The following is a 20194-nucleotide window of genomic DNA, read 5'->3' as shown; positions in this document are numbered from 1 at the left end:
TTGAACTTGCAGAAACAATGGCATGCTCTTTTAAACCAAAGCTGAATCATATTAAGCTCAAACTTAAAGATGCAGCTGAGCTGACGTCAGAGCAGTGACCACACTTCCCAAGTGAAATTAAATAATCGCCTCATTTGTTAGCTTAGGAATGTTTAATATTGTCAGAAGCTAAAACATTTGAACATAAAGTTGTAGGGAGTACATTTCACTGCACATTGATCTGAAATTAGATTATACTTGACATCAGATACACAGAGCGGGAATACTGAATATCAGAAGTACAGGTGTGAGAGAGAGAGAGAGAGAGAGATGTCAGTGTAGTTCCACAATTAAATCAGCTCCTTAATCAGGTTAAATATAGCAGGGGTCTTCAGAAATAAAAAAATATTCTTCACAGTATTTTTCACCATATCCATGCATGTCATCCATGACACACTTCAAATGACACTTCAACAAAGAAAAGAAAGAAAAAGAAAACAAAGCAGATTATTTACTTTCATTGACATAGTAGGTATAAGAAGTTGTCAAGGTTCAGACTCCTCAAGGAATGTGTTTTGCTGGGGTGTGTTGGCTGCAGCTATTGTTTGAGTAAATTCTGTGATGAGCTAAATGTTCTTTGGGCTGCTTTTGATGTCTTTTGTCAAGGGTTTTCACAATGCCACAAATGCACCAAAGAAATACAAAACCAAATTCTGGTGGAAAACTTTGTGATTGTGAAATTATATTCCTGTACACAGAAAAGCACAAGAAATGTTATCTATCTCCCCAACTTTCCCTTTTTCATAAGCAGACACAGAAGAAATGAATATAAAAACAAATAATCTGGCACTATGAACAGTGGCATCTGTCAAATCATAAAATAACAGAACAGTGAAAATAAACACCAAAGTTTTGTCAAAAGGCAACATCTTCACAGAAAGTACAGCCAGGAGTCCCATGCGCACTTGCAACAGCACAGTAGTAGTTTTAGTACCCATCTGCACTTGACTGAAAATGTAGTTATATTAAGTTAACCAAGAGTCCACTCTCCCTATTTTACTCAGTGTCTCCAAGGGATCATTCTCAGGTCTGATTGTTTATCAACCTATAAAGTGCTTTCAAAAGATAACCTCTTGCTCATATTCCTCTATACAGTAAATCAGTATATCAATTAGGGCATGAATAAGGTCTCTTCAGGCACAAGCAGAGAACTTTCTCCTCCTCTGTTCACTCTCCATAGCTCTTTTTTTCTTTACAGTTTTTTTTTTTTTTTTTACTTCTTGAAGGGTGTCAGTCTGCCAATGTTGTGCCAGAAGGTGGAGGTCTTGCGCTTGGGCTCAGCTAGCATGAAGACCTGCTGTTGTGGCAAAGCAGTGGGGAGAGAGGGGTGTTTCTGCCTCAGGAGAAAGTCATAGTAAGGTCTGGTCACCGCTGTGGAGAAGATAAATGTACAACAGAAACTATTATTACTTATAATATTCTAGTTTGATATGCATTAGGAAACAAGGAAGGGATTCATTATAAAGGTCTTGGTTTGCATATGTTGTTTAGATCATGCTAATTCAGCAAAAACGTAAACAGGTCACTTTCTATTAATGGCAGTGACATTATTCAAGGAGCAGATATAGCACTCCAAGAATCCTGAATAGAAATCTACGGCATTCTGAAATGCCCCTGTTCCCAAAGAGCCAATCAACAGCTGAAACAAGAAACTGTTATGGGGAGCAATAGCTGACCATATAGAGCGTGAAGGTAGTGAGGACACCAATGCAGGACATGTGGAGACAAACATGGTTTTAACTAAAAATGCAACAAACACAGGGAGCAAAACAGTCCAACTTGGAGACAGTTCTGTGGGTCTGCATTGCCATGGGATGAGACAGAGCAGAGACAACAGCTCTGGAGGCCTGCCTGGGCATGGGGGAATTCCCAGGCAGGTCTAGTGATGGAGTTGAAGTGACTTCGGGAGCCGTCCGGGTGACCAGTGGCAGAGATGGAGATGGTCTGGGGGCCAACCACGTGGCCAGAGGTTGCAGCAAAGCACCTCTGGGAGTCAACCATGTGGCCAGTGACAGTGAAGGCAATGGAGGAGATTTGACCTCTCTGGAAGCTGGGACAGAGGCAGATGATAGTGGAAGCGATGAAGGAGCCACACGGGAGGCCAGTGTTGGTGGAGGTGACAGGACACCTCAAGTGGTTTAGCTAGGGGCTGAAAATGGTGGCGAGGATGCTTCAGTGACTTCACTGGGGCCCAGCAGTGACTGAGACTGGACACCTCCAGTGGCTTGACTGGAGGCTGGTGTTGGTGAAGGATTAGATGGAACCCATCAGAAGGCTCAACAGGACACTAGCAGTGGTGAAGACAGTGTTTCTCTGGAGGCTGGCCCGCTGACAACTTGGCTGGAGTCTGATGACAGCAAAGAAATTTTCTGGGTGCTGACAGGACACCTCTGGTGGCTTGGCAGGAGGACAACACCGGGGGCCGAGACCCTTGGACATGAGCAGCTCAGGATCCTCATGTGAGATGCAGGAGCAGGTAGCTCAGGTTCAGGTTGCTCAGGCAACTCGGGCTCAGGCGGAGGTAGTTTTGTACCCTCGGGTTGAGGCTCAGGCTCAGGCAAATTGGGACTCACTAGGGACATTAGAGACTTCAGACTCACTGGGGATGCTGAAGACTCGGGATTCACTGGGGCCGCTGAACACTCAGGATTCACTGGGGATGCTGGGAGCTTAGGAAGCAGTGATGACTGGGGCTGCTTAGCAGGGCACACTGCTGTCCCTTCTGACTGCAGAGGCTGCTCAGAGTCCAGAGACTGCTCAGATGGACTTCCTGTCCTCCCTGAAGACTGGAGCTTATGCTGGAGCTTGACTGCCCTCACCCTGGGAGCAGAATTGGGTGCAGGTACAGCCCAAACCCTGAGCACCCCCACCCTGGGAGCAGGGGCAGGCGCAGGGTGCTCAGTTCCTTTCTGGTGACAGGGGCTGAAACAGCTCAGGAGCAGGATGTATACAGTGGCTTGCAAAAGTATTCATACCCCTTGAACTTTTCTATATTTTGTCACATTACAACCACGAACATAAATATATTTCACTGGAATTTAATGTGAAAGACCAACACAAAGTGGTATACAATTGTGAAGTGGAAAGAAAATTATAAATGATTCAAAACATTTTTACAAATAAAAAACTGAAGTGTGGTGTGCAAAAGTATTCAGCCCCCTTTTCTCTGAGTGCAACCAATTGCATTCAGAAGTTGCCTGATGACTGCTAATGACTAAAAAGAGTCCACCTGTGTGTAATGTAATCTCAGTACAAATACAGCTGCTCCATGCTCAGAGGTTGGTTAAGAGACTGTTGGGGAGTAAACAGCATCATGAAGTCCAAACAACACACCAGACAGGTCATGAATAAGGTTGTGGAGAAGTTTAAAGTAGGCTTAGGCTATAAAAAGATTTCCCAAGTCTTTGAATTTACTGGTTCTAAAACACAAAGTTCAGAAAATCTACTAGCTGACTTAGAAAAACAAAACTCAGTCTCACTGATAGACCCATGAGATTTAGTGACCCTGGGAGCATCTTAAACACAAAACCCTTTAACACTAGGGCCCAATTTACAGGAATCTAACAACTCTATATGTTAACCCCACAATGAGTCAGTTACCATGATAACAGACTCTGTGAACTTAACCTGCTTGCTGGCAGGTTTTATTCAGCAAACTCTGAGTTTCACAATCTGTCTGGCACTCTGATTCATTTCCTCATTTATAAAGTCACTGTCAAAGTGATTAGAGGGTCAAATTAATTTGCAGGTGTTTAATTTTTAAAAGCACTGAAATCCCAGTTAGATGTGCAAACTGCTTCGAAGTCCACTTGCACAGTAGGAGTGATCCAAAATGGATAAGAATCAGAGTTTCAGACAGGATAAGGCCCAGTCAATTCCCTGCTTATCCCATCCAGATCCATTCATAATGGCTTCATTTTTCCCGACATGATTTGTATTCTTTATTTAAAATGGCTCATCCTCCCAAACTGTCCTGAAATATTTAAAATGTATAATAGCTGAGACATTTCTTATAATATCTGTATTTTTAACACCTCATTAAAGACTTGGAAAGCTGCCCTGCATTTATACAGTGAAACTGAGATTAGATCAGATTAGAAATGGTTAAACTGGGAAACATTAAAACAGAGTTTTTATATAAATGTCATTCCACATTTTTAACCACTAATGCAGAAAAATGAAATTCTCAGTTTTAAGAAAAATTATTTTAAAAATGAGGTTGCTATTCAATCCACAGATTACATTGCTGAGGGGTAATTAAACAAAGGAATTGCCATAAATGTAGTTTTTATTTATTATTATGATTATTATTATTATTTAAAACAATCATTACTAGCTCTTCCCCTCTCTCTCTCTCTCTCTCTCTCTCTCTCTCTCTCTCTCTCTCTCTCTATATAGATATATATATATATATATATATATATATATATATATATATATATATATATATATATATATATATATATATATATATATATATAGATATATATATATATATATGGGTAGCTAATATCACAGGTCCATCAGTAAAATATGTCTGATCTGTCTCTCCACATTTTTATTTTCAGTTTCTGTCTCCTGCATTTAATCCCTGTCAGTTTGTAGCTGAATAATTAGATTTAAAAGAAAAATCTAATGTAAAATTAGGATTCAGTTTCATCTAGTGAAAATTGGGTAAATGATGACAGAAGACATTATAAATCATATATATTATATGAAATTTTCATTCTGTCTATGATGATGATGATGACAGAGTGGACCAAGATAATTAAAATAACTCTTTTTCCCCTCCTGTTTTTGAAGATAAATATTGTGGTCAGCACATGGTCAGTTCATATTCCTCAGTCACTGGATTAAAATGGTGGTGCTGCTCTTTATTTACTCGTTGCCATGGTGACGCCTGATATCAGAGCTCCACTGATAATGGCTTTATTTCTTTACTCACGCACAACCTTAATTCAAGTTGAACATACTCAGGGCTGATTGAACTAACTCTGATCTTGAAAGAGTAGTTGTAAAACAGCTAACTGATCATCTGCAGAGGAACGGTTTATTTGAAGAGTTTCAGTCAGGTTTCAGAATTCATCACAGTACAGAAACAGCATTAGTGAAGGTTACCAATGATCTTCTTAGAGCCTCTGACAGTGGACTCATCTCTGTTCTTGTCCTGTTGGACCTCAGTGCAGCTTTTGATACTGTTGACCATAACATTTTATTACAGAGATTAGAGCATACTATAGGTATTAAAGGTACTGCACTGCAGTGGTTTGAATCATATTTATCTCATAGACTCCAATTTGTTCATGTAAATGGGGAGTCTTCTTCACACACTAAGGTTAATTATGGAGTTCCACAGGGTTCTGTGCTAGGACCAATTTTATTTACATTATACATGCTTCCCTTAGGCAGTATTATTAGAAAGCACTGCATCAATTTTCATTGTTATGCAGATGATACTCAGCTTACCTATCAATGAAGCCAGATGACACACATCAATTAGTTGAACTGCAGGAATGTCTTAAAGATATTAAGGCCTGGATGAACTCTGATTTCCTGCTTCTAAATTCAGATAAAACTGAAATTCTTGTTCTCGGCCCCACAAATCTTAGAAACATGGTGTCTAACCAGATACTTACTCTGGATGGCATTACTTTGGCCTCCAGTAACACTGTGAGAAATCTTGGAGTCATTTTTGACCAGGATATGTCCTTCAATGCACATATTAAACAAATATGCAGGACCGCTTTTTTGCATTTGCGCAATATTTCTAAAATTAGAAACATCCTTTCTCAGAGTGATGCTGAAAAGCTAATTCGTGCATTTATTACTTCTAGGCTGGACTATTGTAATTCATTATTATCAGGCTGTCCTGAAAGCTCCCTGAAAAGCCTTCAGCTGATCCAAAATGCTGCAGCTAGAGTACTGACAGGGACTAGAAAGAGAGAGCAGATTTCTCCCATATTGGCTTCTCTTCATTGGCTCCCTGTTAAATCTAGAATAGAATTTAAAATTCCTCCTCACATACAAGGTCTTGAATAATCAGGCACCATCTTATCTCAAAGACCTCATAGTACCATATCACCCCAATAGAGCACTCAGACTGCTGGCTTACTTGTGGTTCCTAGGATACTTAAGAGTAGAATGGGAGGCAGAGCCTTCAGCTTTCAGGCGCCTCTTCTGTGGAACCAGCTTCCAGCTTGGATTCGGGAGACAGACACCCTCTCTATTTTTAAGATTAGGCTTAAAACTTTCCTTTATGATAAAGCTTATAGTTAGGGCTGGATCAGGTGACCCTGAACCATCCCTTAGTTATGCTGCTATAGGCCTAGTCTGCTGGGGGGTTCACATAATGCACCTTATTTACTTTGTTTATACTCCACTCTGCATTTAATCATTAATTGATATTAATCTCTGGCTCTCTTCCACAGCATGTCTTTCTCTCCCCTCAGCCCAACTGGTCGCGGCAGATGACCCCCCCTCCCTGAGCCTGGTTCTGCTGGAGGTTTCTTCCTGTTAAAAGGGAGTTTTTCCTTCCCACTGTCACCAAGTGCTGCTCATAGGGGGTCATTTTGACTGTTGGGTTTTCTCTGTATTATTGTAGGGTCTTTACCCGCAATACAAAGTGCCTTGAGGCGACTGTTTGTTGTGATTTGGCGCTATATAAATAAAATTGAATTGAATTGAATTGAATTGATCAGCTATTTTGGAACAGGAAACTCAGAGTCTGTTGAACATGCTTCCTTGAATACGGCCCAGGAGGTTTAGGAAAGCAAAGCACAGTCATAACTCAACTGGTACAGAAACAAAACTCTGTAGTATTTACTGGCTTAGAACTAGGACATGAGAAGTTTCCATTATTTGCCAGGTCAGAAATAAAACAAGAAGTCTCTTTATTGGTCACCTGTTTGGAAACAGAAAACTCATCTTTAATGTCCAATTCAGTCTCTAAAATAATCAGTTCCAGCAGAAGAAGAGCACTGGGACCTCTGACGGCATTGTGGCAAAAGAGATGAGTGGGAGCTCAGGATTGCATTGTCGAAGTGAAAGAGGTTCATACTTCTTTTGCACTAGAGCTTGTGATGTCTCCTTTTGACTGAGGAAGGGGGAAGGTGGGAACAGTGCTCCTCATATTCTGAGCACAGGCCTGCCAGAAAAGAAGCAGGACCTGGAAAGAAGTAAACAGTCTGCGGGTGTGAGGAAGCTGCTTCTGACTCTGAGTGAAGTGTATCCTGATCCTGTGAATGTAATATTTTTTTTTTTTTTAAAAAAGCTTTAGTTGTCACATACATATACATGCAGTCAAATTCATTCTCTGCATTTAACCCATCACACACATGGAGTATGTAGTACACACAGCACAGCATGGAGCAGGGGGCAGCCAAAGGGCGCCCAGGGAGCAACCTGGGGGGGTGGGCTTGCTCAGGGACCCACAGGGACTCACAGTGATGCCAGCCCGAGGATTTGAACCAGGGTCCTCTCAGTGATGAACCCTCTTCTTCTCCCCTAAGCCACCACTCCAGACACAACTCCAGAGTCCTTTTATGTGTAACATGTTAGAATGTGTCATGGTGATAGTTGGTGACTAAAGCAGATAAGGGTTTTGGGATATGATACCTTTAAAAGCAAAGCTAGCTACCCACCAAGGTAGTTTCAAACAGTCTCTGCGAGAGGGCAAGGAGCTGGGGGCACTCTACCTCACTTCCAAGGTGTAGATCACTATGTCCGCTTGGTCCATGCTGGTCAAATCGTACTTTTATGTTATGTTATGACCGTGTAGAGTGTGGAGGTAGTGAGGACCCAAATGTGGGAAGCATAGAGGCAAACAGGGTTTTAACTGAAAACAAGCCATTTATTGATAGCTGAAGGCTGGTTACATAGGTCAAACATAAAGTCCAAAAACAGAACAGAGGACTTCTAAAACATAATACTAGGGAACCTCACTGAAACTGAAAACTAAGAAAACAAAACACTAGGAAACACTGTGGTGAGGGGACTAGGAACAGAAACAGGAACACAAGCAGATGATCTGACAAAGAGGAAATGGAAGAGTAAAGCAATGTATACACAGAGGACTGATTAGGGAAGAGGAAACCACTGGGGAGAAAGGGTGAAGAGAATCACAAGAGACAAGACAAAGAAAGTAAACTAAAAGCAAAACGTGCGAGACAAGAGACTGACAGTAAAACAGGAAACACTGAACATGGAGACTGAATAACATAGACTTGACACCACACCAGAAGACAGGCACGCAGAAAACAGACACATGAATGAACATAACACAAGAGACCAGACACCAGAGGGATGAAATATAATACTGTGGAAGACACAGAGTGAGAACTAAACTAATGCACTAAGAAAAACACAATTAAATATACTTAACAGGAAAATATATAACAATTTAACTTCAAAGCAACCCAAAAATAATTAAATAAAAAAAAACACAGAGTCCAAACCTCAAAACACTGGTCAACAGCCCAGCACCATGACAGAAACATATTAGACAATCACAGCATCTTTTGACACATGCACATGATAGAGGTTCATAACCATTTCAAATGTGGTGCTGAACATTTTTCTCTGTTCATTATCGTATGTAGGACAGTTTATGTTGTTGTTTTTTCTCAGCTTACTGAATCCATATTGTGAATTTGCATGGAATTTCCATGCTCTCAGGGGATAACCAGAGTCATGTCAGCACTTTGTATTAAGTCTTTGATAAAACTGCAATGTATACTGTAGTAGGAAAATAACTTTTAAATGTATTTTGTAGCAAAGTCAACAAAATGTTGTAAGCGCTCATTATTTTATTATAATTGACATGTATATGTAGAAATGTAGTTTTCATGTTCCAGTTATGTCCCTCTTGCCATTTATTGGTTAGGGATTTCAAAATAACTGGCCAGATTTGATCCAAGATGGCTCTGCAAGCACCATCTAAAAACAACATTCAGGGGCAGAATTGGCTTATTAATATTACTCAGGCTTGTAAGTTCAAGCCTGAGTAATATTTTTTGTGTTTGTTTTCATATCTATAATTTGTATTAGACACCTAAAGATGCCTAGTGTGAACTACAAACTATACCTGGATGTAGGTACTACACAAATATTGTATTTATTTGCATAGTGAATTAAACCATTTTTAATGGTATCCTACTTATTTGTCAGAAAAATTGAACAGAGCTTAAATATTGTGTTATACCACATGTACCTGGACATTTTCTCCTTGAAAACAATGCAGTGAAAGGGGGTGTTTACTTTCTCTGAGCTGCTTAAATTGTTTTCACTTGGAAATATCACTACAGTAAGTGTTGGATACTAGTTACAGCAATTCAGTGAATAGGAAACTAGAAGTGATTTCTTTGTGATAGAGATCTCTGTATTGTTGGAAGAGTGAGTAGGAATGGTCATAAATAACTGCTCTGTAGGATGAAGAGTATTTTTTGTTATAGTTAAAGCCTCCCTGTGATTTCCATAAGTATTTCAGGGATACAGGAGGAAAACATGTCCATGGGATGCAACATTTCAATATAAGATATTGCTGTATATTTGCTCTGTCAATAGATAAAAACAAAGTTTTAGTGCTACATCAAGTGATGGAATAGTGTTTCTGGGGCAGTCCAAAGTAATGCTGGATCTTTGATGGACCCCAAGTCTATGAGCTTATTAGAGACAAAGACTTTCCATCTAAGCTCAAACCCCTTGAACTAAGAGCATAGGAATCATTTGTTCAGGGGGTAAGGAATTTCTTGGGCAACCACAAAGCCACAAACTATGAAGAAATAGTTGATGACATGCTCATATCATTCAAACACATAGATTGTAGAATGTCATTTAAGATTCACTTCCTCCACTCTCATCTTGACTTCTTTCCACCCAGTTTGAATGATGTGAGCGATGAGCATCGTGAAAGGTTTCATCAAGATATCTCAGAAATGAAGACCAGGTACCAGGGCACTATAACGCAAACATGATGGTGACTACTGCTGGTTTCTACAGTGTGAAACTTCTGTGAAGCACAAGAGCAAGTTTTTGTCACACTTTTGAACAGACTAACTGTGGACTGTATTGTCACACAGACTAACTGTAGACTGTATTAGTTTGAGATTCCTCATATGATTAATTTTGGTATTTGTGTCCTTTTATTTTAAAGATTTTTTTTTAGCCTTTTCAGCTTTATTTGATAGTTTTCCAGTAGAGATAAATAGGAAAGCAGGGAGGAGAAACAGGTGAAGACACGTAGCAAATGGCGACAGGTCGGGACTCGAACCTTCGCCAGCTGCACAGCCAAGCAACATACATGGTTGCCTGCTCATGCCCTGAGCTATCCTGGCACCCCATCTGTGTCTTTTTTTCACCAGCTGTATGTTCATGTTATACTTTTCTAATAAAATCATTGACGTCGAGTTTGGCAATACGTAAATCAAGATCCTGACGTGCTAGAGAAATTCTGTTCGCTAGTTTGTTAAGACTCAGGCTTAGTGTAATTAATGACTTGGTACAACCCAAAGTGCCCTTAGTACATACCTTTGGGTTTCCCAGCTGGATGGCTTTTGCAGGCATTCACCATGGCCTGCTTCTTCTGGACCTCTGTGAGAGTGAACCCTGACAAGAGAAAATAAAACAGAAACCTTTACTCATAAGTGGCATTCAATCAGCTTACTCAAAATGTCCTTGACAAAATTAATTTTAAAAAAAATGGTTCAATAACCAGAATTCTGTAACACTTAAAAACTGTCTTTGTAAATCCAGTAGATAATAATAAGCCTCTGGTACTGTACCTGTTTTCTGCATGGTCGTCTTTTTGTATCACACTAATTGAAATAAGATACAAAGTCTGACTTTCTCACTGTGAGTGAATGTCTAGTGAGTCTGTTAAAATACATGTGCCACTAGCTGGAAATCAGTGCTACAAAAAAAAAACTGAAGCCTTCAGGTCTTTTGCAGTGTAGTGGACTTTCCCAATGTTATATCACTCTTCTGCTATAAGGGTTTAAAGCTGAATTTAACAACCCTTTTCGTCACTGTAAACTCTGCGACAGTACTGTAACCTTTGATATTGTAACGTTGTAAACACACTTCCACAGTCGGCGATGTTCACAACAAAGGTCGTCTTTATTAGCAGACAAACGGCTGCTGTAGGCCACAGCCACGCCAACCACAACTACACAACAACGGAACAGCAACACACACACACAGGCAAGCTCTCGGTCTTTTCTCTCTCTCCATGCTGCCTTCACGAACCTCCCGAACAGTCCGAAATCCCACAACATCAACACGCTCTCTAACTAAGAGAATCGCTACATTGCCCCCCCTCACTAAATCCCTCGCCCCGAGGGATCCCGTACAAAGTCTCTGAGGTGACCTGGGGGTCTTCTCTGCCTCTGCAGCCCCCTTGTAGACGACACTTGGGGCTGTGTCTGCTGTCCTGCAGCACCCTGCTTTTGATCTGGGATGGGGTGCAAAAGTGGAGGAAGCTGTGGGCAGTAGAAGGGGGCACAGTCAGTGAGTCTGGGGCTGTGGCTGTTTCATTTCTCAGGGAGGTCGACTGGACCGGGCGCACATCACCCTTATATGGAGCCAGCCTGTCTCTATGAAGGGCCACTCGTCTCCCCCTAGTCGGCAGCTGAACCCTGTACACCACTTCCCCCAGCTTCTCTACCACTACACAAGGCCCCACCCAGTGGCAGTCCAGCTTAGGGCACCGGCCTTTCTTCCTCCTCGGGCTGTACACCCACACAAGGTCACCGGCCCTGAAGTCTTTCCCTTTTACCCTCAAGTCATAATTCCTTTTCTGTCTCATTCCCGCTTTCTCCAGCTGATCACGGGCAAAAGCATGGGCCGACTCCAGCCGGTCCTGCAGTCTCCTGGCGTATTCCGGACCCGGTACGACTGCCGGAGCGTCCGGAGGCCTCCCCAGTGCCATCTCCGCTGGCGTCCGTAGCTCTCGCCCCAGCATGAGCAGGGCAGGCGTACACAAGGTGGAATCCTGCACAGCGGACCTACAGTATACGCCAACAAAACAAGGGGGAGATGCATGTCCCAATCACGCTGGTGCTCTGCAGTGAGGATGGCCAGCTGTTTCGCCAGGGTCCTGTTGAAGCGCTCGACGAGCCCATCACTCTGCGGGTGTAACGGTGTCGTCCGGGTCTTTCGCATCCCTAAGCGCTCACAATGACAGAGAAAACAGCCGACTCAAAGTTCCTTCCCTGGTCACTGTGAATGGTTTCTGCATCCCGAACCTGGCAAACATGCCCTCCACCAGCCTGTCGACCACCGTCTCCGCCTCCTGGTCGGGTATGGCATATGCCTCCGGCCATTTTGTGAAGTAGTCCATGGCAACTAAGACATAACGATTTCCTCTGTCTGTGCGTGGAAAAGGCCCCATCACGTCCACTGCTACTCTCTCCATCGGGGCTCCCACTGCTAACTGCTGTAGCTGGGCCTGGGACTGGTCTGAGGGACCCTTGTGCGCTGCACAGAGGTCACACCGGCGGCAAAAGTCCTCAACATCCCTCCTGAGCTGCCCCCAGTAGAAACTCTGCCGGAGCCGCCGAAGGGTTTTGGAAACTCCAAAATGCCCCACCCCGGCGGTTCCGTGGGAGGCCTTCAAAACTGCCTCCCTCAGGGCCCTGGGGACCACCACCTGCCACCTCTCCTCCCCCGTAGCTGGCTCCTTCCAGGCTCTCTGCAGCACTCCGTCCTTTACTCGGAGTGCTGAAAATTTCACAAACAGTCCTTTAGTTGCAGGTGAGTATCCAGCCACTCCGCTCCACTGCGGTCTTTGACCAGACTCCACCCATTGTAGCACTGGCCGGAGGTCAACATCCTGCTCCTGTTGCACTCTCCACTCGAGCGGGTCAATCACCTGTGCCACTCTGCAGGCCAGCTCACCTCCGCTACACCCGGAATCATGCTCTCCCCCAGCCCGGAGCTCCTCCTCCCGGGCTTCCCGCTTTTCGCAGTACCGGCAACCAGCTGGAGCACAGGGGCGGCGGGACATGGCATCTGCGTTGGCGTGGTGAGCCCCCGCTCGGTACTTCACTTCGAAGACGTATGGCGCTAATTCCTCCAGCCAGCGTGCAATCTGCCCCTCTGGCTCCTTAAACGCCATTAGCCACTGCAAGGCTGAATGGTCTGACCGGACAGTGAAGGGCAGGCCACAAAGGTAGTACCTGAAGTGACTTATTGCCCGTACTATGGCCAGGAGCTCCCTTCGCGTCACACAGTAGCGTCGTTCAGCCTTATTGAAGGTTCTGCTGAAGTACGCCACCACTCTCTCCCCCGCTGGCCCCACCTGGCTCAACACTGCCCCCATTCCGACATCGCTGGCATCTGTGTCTAGAATAAACGGCAGACTGGGGTCCGGGGTGGCGAGGGTGGGAGATTCTGTTAGGGCGTTTTTCAGCCGCTCAAAAGCCTGTTCACAACCTGCTGACCAGTCAAAGTCACTATCCTTTTTCTGCAGGCGGAACAGGGGCGCAGCAATACAGGAGAACCCCCTTACAAACCGCCTGTAGTAGGACGCCAGACCAAGGAAGCTCTTTAAGTCCTTCAAGTTTGTGGGGGTTGGCCAGTCCTTCACCACCTGCACTTTCTCCTCCAGCGTACTGATACCCTCACCCCCGATTTTGTGTCCCAGGAACTCCAGCTCTTTCCTCATAAAGCAGCACTTATCAGGGTGGAGTTTCAGGCCCGCTGCCGCTATCCGCTGTAGAATCTGCCACAGGGATGCCAGAGCTGCCTCGAAGGAACTTCCGTGGACCAGGATGTCGTCCAAGTAGACCAAACATTCCTGTCGGGGAATATCGGCCAGCACCTTTTCCATCAACCTTTCAAACGTGGCCGGCGCATTGCATAGGCCGAAGCAGAGAACACGGAATTGCCACAGCCCCCTGCCTGTGCTGAAAGCAGTCTTTGGTCTGGCTGCGGGCTGAGGGGCACTTGCCAATACCCGCTACGCAGGTCCAGCGAGGAGAACCAGGAAGAGCCGGAAACCAAATCCAGGCACTCATCGATGCGGGGCAGCGGGTATGAGTCTTTCTTAGTCACACTGTTCAACGGCCTAAAATCGACACAGAATCTCATTTTGGGGCTCTTCTTCTTTTTAACCATCACAACCCCCGAGGCCCAGGGGCTGTCGGAGGGTTCAATGACGCCAGCCCTGAGCATCTCCCCGATCGCACTATCAGCCGCAGCCTGATGCGCCAGGGGGAGGCGGCGAGGGCGTGACTTCACAGGCCGTGCATCTCCCGTGTCAATGTCGTGCTGCAGGAGGTGAGTTAAGCCTACCTCGTCTTCTGACAGAGCAAAAATGTCCTTGAACTCCAGCAGCACCTGCCACAGCTCCTCCCGCTGTGGATGATCTAAAATCTTGGCAGCTACGTGTCCATATGTCCCTCACTACTGCCAGTCTATCCCCCTCCCCCATTACAGTGTGCTGGTCTGAGGCAGGAGAACCCACCACGGTGGCTAAATCAGGGTCAGGGGACAGGGGTGCAGGGGGGTAGATCGGGGGCGGAAGGTGTGCCTCATGGTGCACCCCCGCTGCTCTCGACTTTGGCGGGTGTAGGTTCGGGGCCTGTGCGGGGCGCACCAGGTCAACCATGGGGCCCCCTGGAAAGGTCAGCGTGTTATTCCCCAGGTCTAAGACACTCTGTGAGGCCCGCAGAAAGTCCAGGCCTAATATGCAAACGTCCTGCACCGCTGCCACCCACACCTCCAAGTTCACTCCCAGGCCCCCCACCTGAATAGGGACCAGTCCTTTTCCCAACATCGGGGCTAACTCACCAGTCACTGTACGCAGTTTTACTGTAGTTGGTTCCAACTGGGTTCCTACCGGCACCACGTCAGGTCTCATCAAGGTCGCAGTGGAGCCAGTGTCGACCAGAGCTGTGCACGGAGCCCCTGCCAGGGTGATGGGGATGTGACAAAAATCCCCTGCACGCGTCCAGCCCACCACCCTCGCGGACTCTGTGCTGTCGTCTGCTTCTGGGGGGAGCTGAGCCCCGCACCCCCAGCTGTACCGTTGGGCTCTGTCCACCGGCGCCCCGGCGGATTGGGACACAGAAGAAGGGGCCTGCGCCGTCCCGCCTACGCAGGCCCTGAGGCGTTTCCCTGAACACCGGCACGGTCTGGGCATCGCACGCTGATGTGGCCCAGCTGTCCGCACGTCCAGCAAACAGGAGGGTCTCGGCGAGGATGAGCACCGCGGCGTGAAGATTGTAGAGACACGCCTCGAACCAGTTCGGTCAATTCGGCCGCCCAAGCTGGCACCCCCTGGCCCGGGGCCTCCGGCACCGCAGCCCTCACCACCGGGTCATACTCGCTATGGTCGCACCCCGCAGAAGCCACCACGGCCTCCCTCTCCAAGGCCATCTCCAGGGCCTCGTGCAGATTGCGGGGGTGGGAAAGTTGAGTCTGGATGCGCAGCTCACCAGGGATAATGGCGCGGATGAACTGGTCTCTGGCCAGCTCGTTCTGCACGTCGATGGGCATGTGGGCATATGCTTTCTTCGCTAGCATCTCAATGTCATTAGCCAAAGCGCGAAGCGGCTCACCCGGTTGTCTCCGTCTACTCGTCAGTTCGGACCGCAGGACAGCAGGCTGGCCACACTGCCCAAACCGCCGCTGCAGAGCACCAACCAGAGCCCTGTAGTCACCCCCTCTCCGCTGGGCTAAGCAGCAGCAGGCATGCCAAAGCGTCGTCAGTGAGGCACAAGGCTAGCTGGAGTGCTTTAGTGTCTGTGGACCAGGCCGCAGCATGCGCTAACAGTTCAAATTGAGCATGGAAGGCCTCCCAGTCAGCCTTACCGGAGTACTTGGGGGTTTTCACATTTGCCTGGCAGGGCCGGGCGCCACTATCGCCAAGCACGGGCCCCGCGCTGTTCGGGGCGGGCGTCTCCGCGCCCGCGTATATTCCTGCAGTCGATGGGCTAAAGCCAGCGGCGGCCGCCAGGCCTCTGGCAGTCCGTCTGAGGCGGGCCAAACGCTCTCCGGCACTGTCCGCTCCCTCAGGACCCAGCGTGCCCCCAAAGTCACTGTCCATAGCCTCTCTCTTGATCTTCGGGCGGGCCCCGGCCACATCTCGCTGCGCTGCCATAGTTAGCGCAGGCTGTCAACTGAGGTAGCCGAAGCAGGGCTAGCCGACGGTTAGCAGTTTGACTTCTGACACCAATGTAACGTTGTAAACACACTTCCACAGTCGGCGATGTTCACAACAAAGGTCGTCTTTATTAGCAGACAAACGGCTGCTGTAGGCCACAGCCACGCCAACCACAACTACACAACAACGGAACAGCAACACACACACACAGGCAAGCTCTCGGTCTTTTCTCTCTCTCCATGCTGCCTTCACGAACCTCCCGAACAGTCCGAAATCCCACAACATCAACACGCTCTCTAACTAAGAGAATCGCTACAATATATTCAAAATGTGAATACTTCCTTTGACTCAATTCCAAAGAAAGCATATTATAGACAGCAAACAGCTTAGGACAGAAGCCTGACCTGAACAGAAGAGACAAGTTGAGGTTTATTTGATCACATCATTGAGGATATTTAAGTATCTTGATGATCCCAAGGAGAAGAGAGGGGGTTATTGTTGACATTCTTGTAATTATTGCACTTGCAAAGGAATTTAATGCCAGCTGCACAGAGAATGACTGGCTTGTCTCCTGAAATATCAATTTGCTATCTTCTGGTGACCTGACAGATTGCCAGATATTATGGGCAAACTTTCAGCACATGCATGAAGATGAGCTCTGCATTAATCTGACCTGTCTCGCGGTCTTGCTGGACCTGCCTCCTCTCGTCAGCAAAGGCTCGGAGCCAGCGCTGTTTCTGCTCGGGCTTCTTAGCACACAGGAGGTGGACCTCATCTCCAGCCAACGACTGCAGTTTCAGAGCATTTTTCACACTGATGTTGAAGCCTTTCTCCTTACCATCCTCCAGGTCTATTACTTCCATGTGGTCCATGTCCATCCGGCCCTTGTAGTAAAGTATGTCTCTGCGCAGGAGGTCCTGCAAAAATAGGGACAGCAGATTAAAACAAGAATTTTTTTTTTAAAAAGCACAAAAAATAAATGAGTTAATACATGTATGTCTTACTGCTTAGTTTTGGGGGTGTTTTTTTGGAACTGTGAGTCTTTATTTGAGTGCCAAATCACAACAACAGTGCTTTATATTGGAAAGGTGCTTTAAAGCTCACCTTTCTAATATGTCTCCTTGGGAGTTATGATGCTTCAAATAATTAAAAAGAAAAGAAAGAAAAAGAAGGAAGCAAATACAGGGCTAATCCATCACAACAGACTGGGGAACTCACTGCAGTAATATGTTTAATATCCATCCATTCTCTTCCACTTATCCTGTTCAGGGTTGCTGGAGCATATCCCTAACACAGAGAGACAGACAACCATTCACACCTATGGGCAATTTAGAATCATCAATTAACCTAACCCCACTAACTGCATGTCTTTGGACTGTGGGAGGAAACTGGAGTACCTGGAGAAAACCCACACAAGCATGGGGAGAACATATGAACTCCACACAGAAAGGCTTGGGCCAAGGTGGATTCAAACCCAGACCTTCTAGCTGTGAGACAACAGTGCTAACCACCATGCCACAGTGCTGCCCATGTTTATATTTCTTTTTGTAAAAAAAACAATATCTTTATATCATGATTGATTTCTGTTTAGCCATTTCCTGTTTTATTTTCAGTCTCGTTGATATGTACTTCATTTAGTTCTGTTTCAAGCCTTTGTTCTTTTTCTCAGCCTTTTTACATCACAGCTGTTGTCAATGAGCTAATTACCTACCTCAGTGTATATACCACCACTAGTTCCATTGACTAGACTGTCCTCATCTCATCTTGGTCAAGAATTCCACTGAAATGTAGTGTAGTATTGTAGTAATGTAGTATTTATTACTATTTGGAGTAAAAATGAAGGCTACTGGCATGTTACATTTTACTGTCACTTTGCATTTTCTGATACACAACCACAAGCAACCATTTGTTCTGTACATTGATGTCCCTTTGTTTCACCTTTCAAGATCATTCTTGTCACATGCTTTTATCAGTACTTAACAACATAACATCCACTGTTGGATGGCACCTTTTTGCAGTACACCATCTGATGGTCAAAGAGGAAAAACATTCTCTGGTGACTCTTAGCCTGAGGCTGGGATAGCTTGGACAACTCTCCCGAAAAGATGAGTTCAGAGCTTCTGCTGAGGACATCTTCACCCTGCAAGGATCAAAGTACATCTGCTGCTGTTAGGTGCTACTTAGACAGCATTAGGAGGTAAGAAGTGCACTCTCACAATAAAAATGCTTCATTCCACACCTCCCAGTCCTCTATAGAGCTCTGCCAGTGAGCAATCTTGTCAATGTTTTCAAGGCGGCGTTTTCTCTCATTTATAAGCCTGGCCACATTCTTCATGGCATTTAAAGCTGCCTCCACATCTTTGTAGTCCCTAAAGTTCAGAGAGTAACATGCATTTGGATTGTGAAGTACATAGCTGTAGTCAAAAAAAAAAAAAAAATCACATGATTCCATAACACACTCACAGAGGTCCATTGCAAAAAGACTATTAAAACAATCATTGGATTGTTGAACAGGGTATCATTTTACAGTTTAGTGTAATCTCAGATGACTGTCAGAAAATGCGAGTTTCTGTTGACTTGTTCTGTTGAAGCATCATCCACTAAGAAGATGCACCCCATTTATTTTAGTCTTTACAAAAGACCAACAAGTCTATCAGGGACAAACAGAGGCACCTTAGACTCAAGGATATAGGTACCAGTTCACTAGAAATAGGAAACATTCTGTGCCTTTATTTTATATGCCCCGAAATTAATGCCCAATTTCAGTTGAGTTATATTTTATTTATATAGCACCAATGCACAACAACAGTCACCACAAGAAACTTTATATTGTAGGGTGGTAAAGACCCTACAATATTTAGAAAGAAAATCCCAACAATCAGACAAATTCCCTTTAAACAGGTAGAAACCTCCAGCAGAACCAGGCTCAGGGAGGGGCAGCCATCTGCTGCGACCAACTGGGGGGATAGGGAAGAGAGGAGAGAGAGACAGGGCAAAAGGCACACTATGAGAGAGAGAGAGAGTGTCAGAGTTTAATAACTGCTAACAATTAAATGTAGTGGTGTATAAACACACAGAAAGTAAAAAGAGGTGAGTGAAGAAGAAATGCTCAGTACATCATGGGAAGCCCCCCCAGCAGCCTAAACCTACTGAAGAATAACTAAGGTATGGTTCTGGGTCACCTGATCCAGCGCTATACATAAGCTTTATCACAAAGGAAAGTTTTAAGCCTAATCTTAAATGTAGAGAGCCCATCTGTCTCCTGAATCCAAACTGTGAACTGGTTCAATACAATGGGGGAAATAATTATTTGATTTCCTGATGATTTGTAAGTTTGCTCATTTGCAAAGAAACAGTCTCTATTTTTTATGGTCAACCAAAAATCCAGAAGAAATATGTTACAAAAAAATTACAAACTGATCTGCAGTTGTAATTGCTGAAATAAGTATTTGATCCCCTACAATCCAGCCAGAATTCTGAGGTTTCTTGGGGTTTTCTCTGTATTATTGTAAGGTCTTTATAATATAAAACACCTTGAAATGATGTCGTTGTGATTTGGCGCTATGTAAATAAAATTAATTGAATAATTAAAATGATCTGCCAAAGTTTCTGTAAGCAGAATAAATCAATATGTTGCATCAATTAATTAAGTAAGTAAGTAAGTTATTAAGTAATTTACTAGCAGAAGACTTAGATGAGAAGAGACCTACTGTTTAATAGTCCCCTTTTACTGATTTACTATTTGGTACAGTTGAGGGAGTATCATTATTTCTTTGTGAATTTTATACTTAAATAATCTTTTGTCTTTCTTTTGGGGGGGGGGGGGGGGCGGGGTGCTAGTATGGGCACAGACACAGTCTGCATGGGGATGGAGTTTTGGGGGATGACAGGAGGGTACTACTATGGCGCATCAGGATGAACTGGAAATCCATATGCTAAAGGCTATTGCAGGGGCATGGGTTTGATTCTGCCCCAGCCCATTTCCTGCATGCCATTCCCCCACACTCTTCCCCTGCTTTCTGTTCACTCTCTACACTGTATTATCAATAAAGA

At 45.0% G+C, this 20194-nt stretch overlaps 1 protein-coding gene across 6 annotated transcripts in view; it reads right to left on the bottom strand.

Annotated features, from left to right (window-relative positions):
- Nucleotides 1-1222: 1222 nt before the first annotated feature.
- Nucleotides 1223-20194, bottom strand: part of LOC115799372 (Rho guanine nucleotide exchange factor (GEF) 4) — a 186080-nt gene continuing 167108 nt past the window's right edge. For 4 of the 6 annotated variants that reach the window (XM_030756499.1, XM_030756494.1, XM_030756498.1 and 1 more), the window contains 5 exons: nucleotides 18381-18510; nucleotides 18150-18281; nucleotides 16815-17058; nucleotides 10564-10641; nucleotides 1223-1410 (listed from right to left, as the gene is read on the bottom strand). In XM_030756499.1, the coding sequence (XP_030612359.1) occupies nucleotides 1253-1410; nucleotides 10564-10641; nucleotides 16815-17058; nucleotides 18150-18281; nucleotides 18381-18510 (742 nt within the window). In that variant the 3' untranslated portion in view covers nucleotides 1223-1252. Of the gene's footprint in view, nucleotides 1411-9757; nucleotides 10046-10563; nucleotides 10642-16814; nucleotides 17059-18149; nucleotides 18282-18380; nucleotides 18511-20194 lie in introns of those variants that run through there. The other 2 variants (XM_030756496.1, XM_030756495.1) reach the window with 2 other exon arrangements.

The sequence above is a fragment of the Archocentrus centrarchus genome, chromosome 20 (genome assembly GCF_007364275.1).
Source record: "Archocentrus centrarchus isolate MPI-CPG fArcCen1 chromosome 20, fArcCen1, whole genome shotgun sequence".
Taxonomy (NCBI): Eukaryota; Metazoa; Chordata; class Actinopteri; order Cichliformes; family Cichlidae; genus Archocentrus; species Archocentrus centrarchus.
Note: the sequence above shows the minus strand (reverse complement) of the source record. Positions and strands in the feature narration are given on the sequence as shown.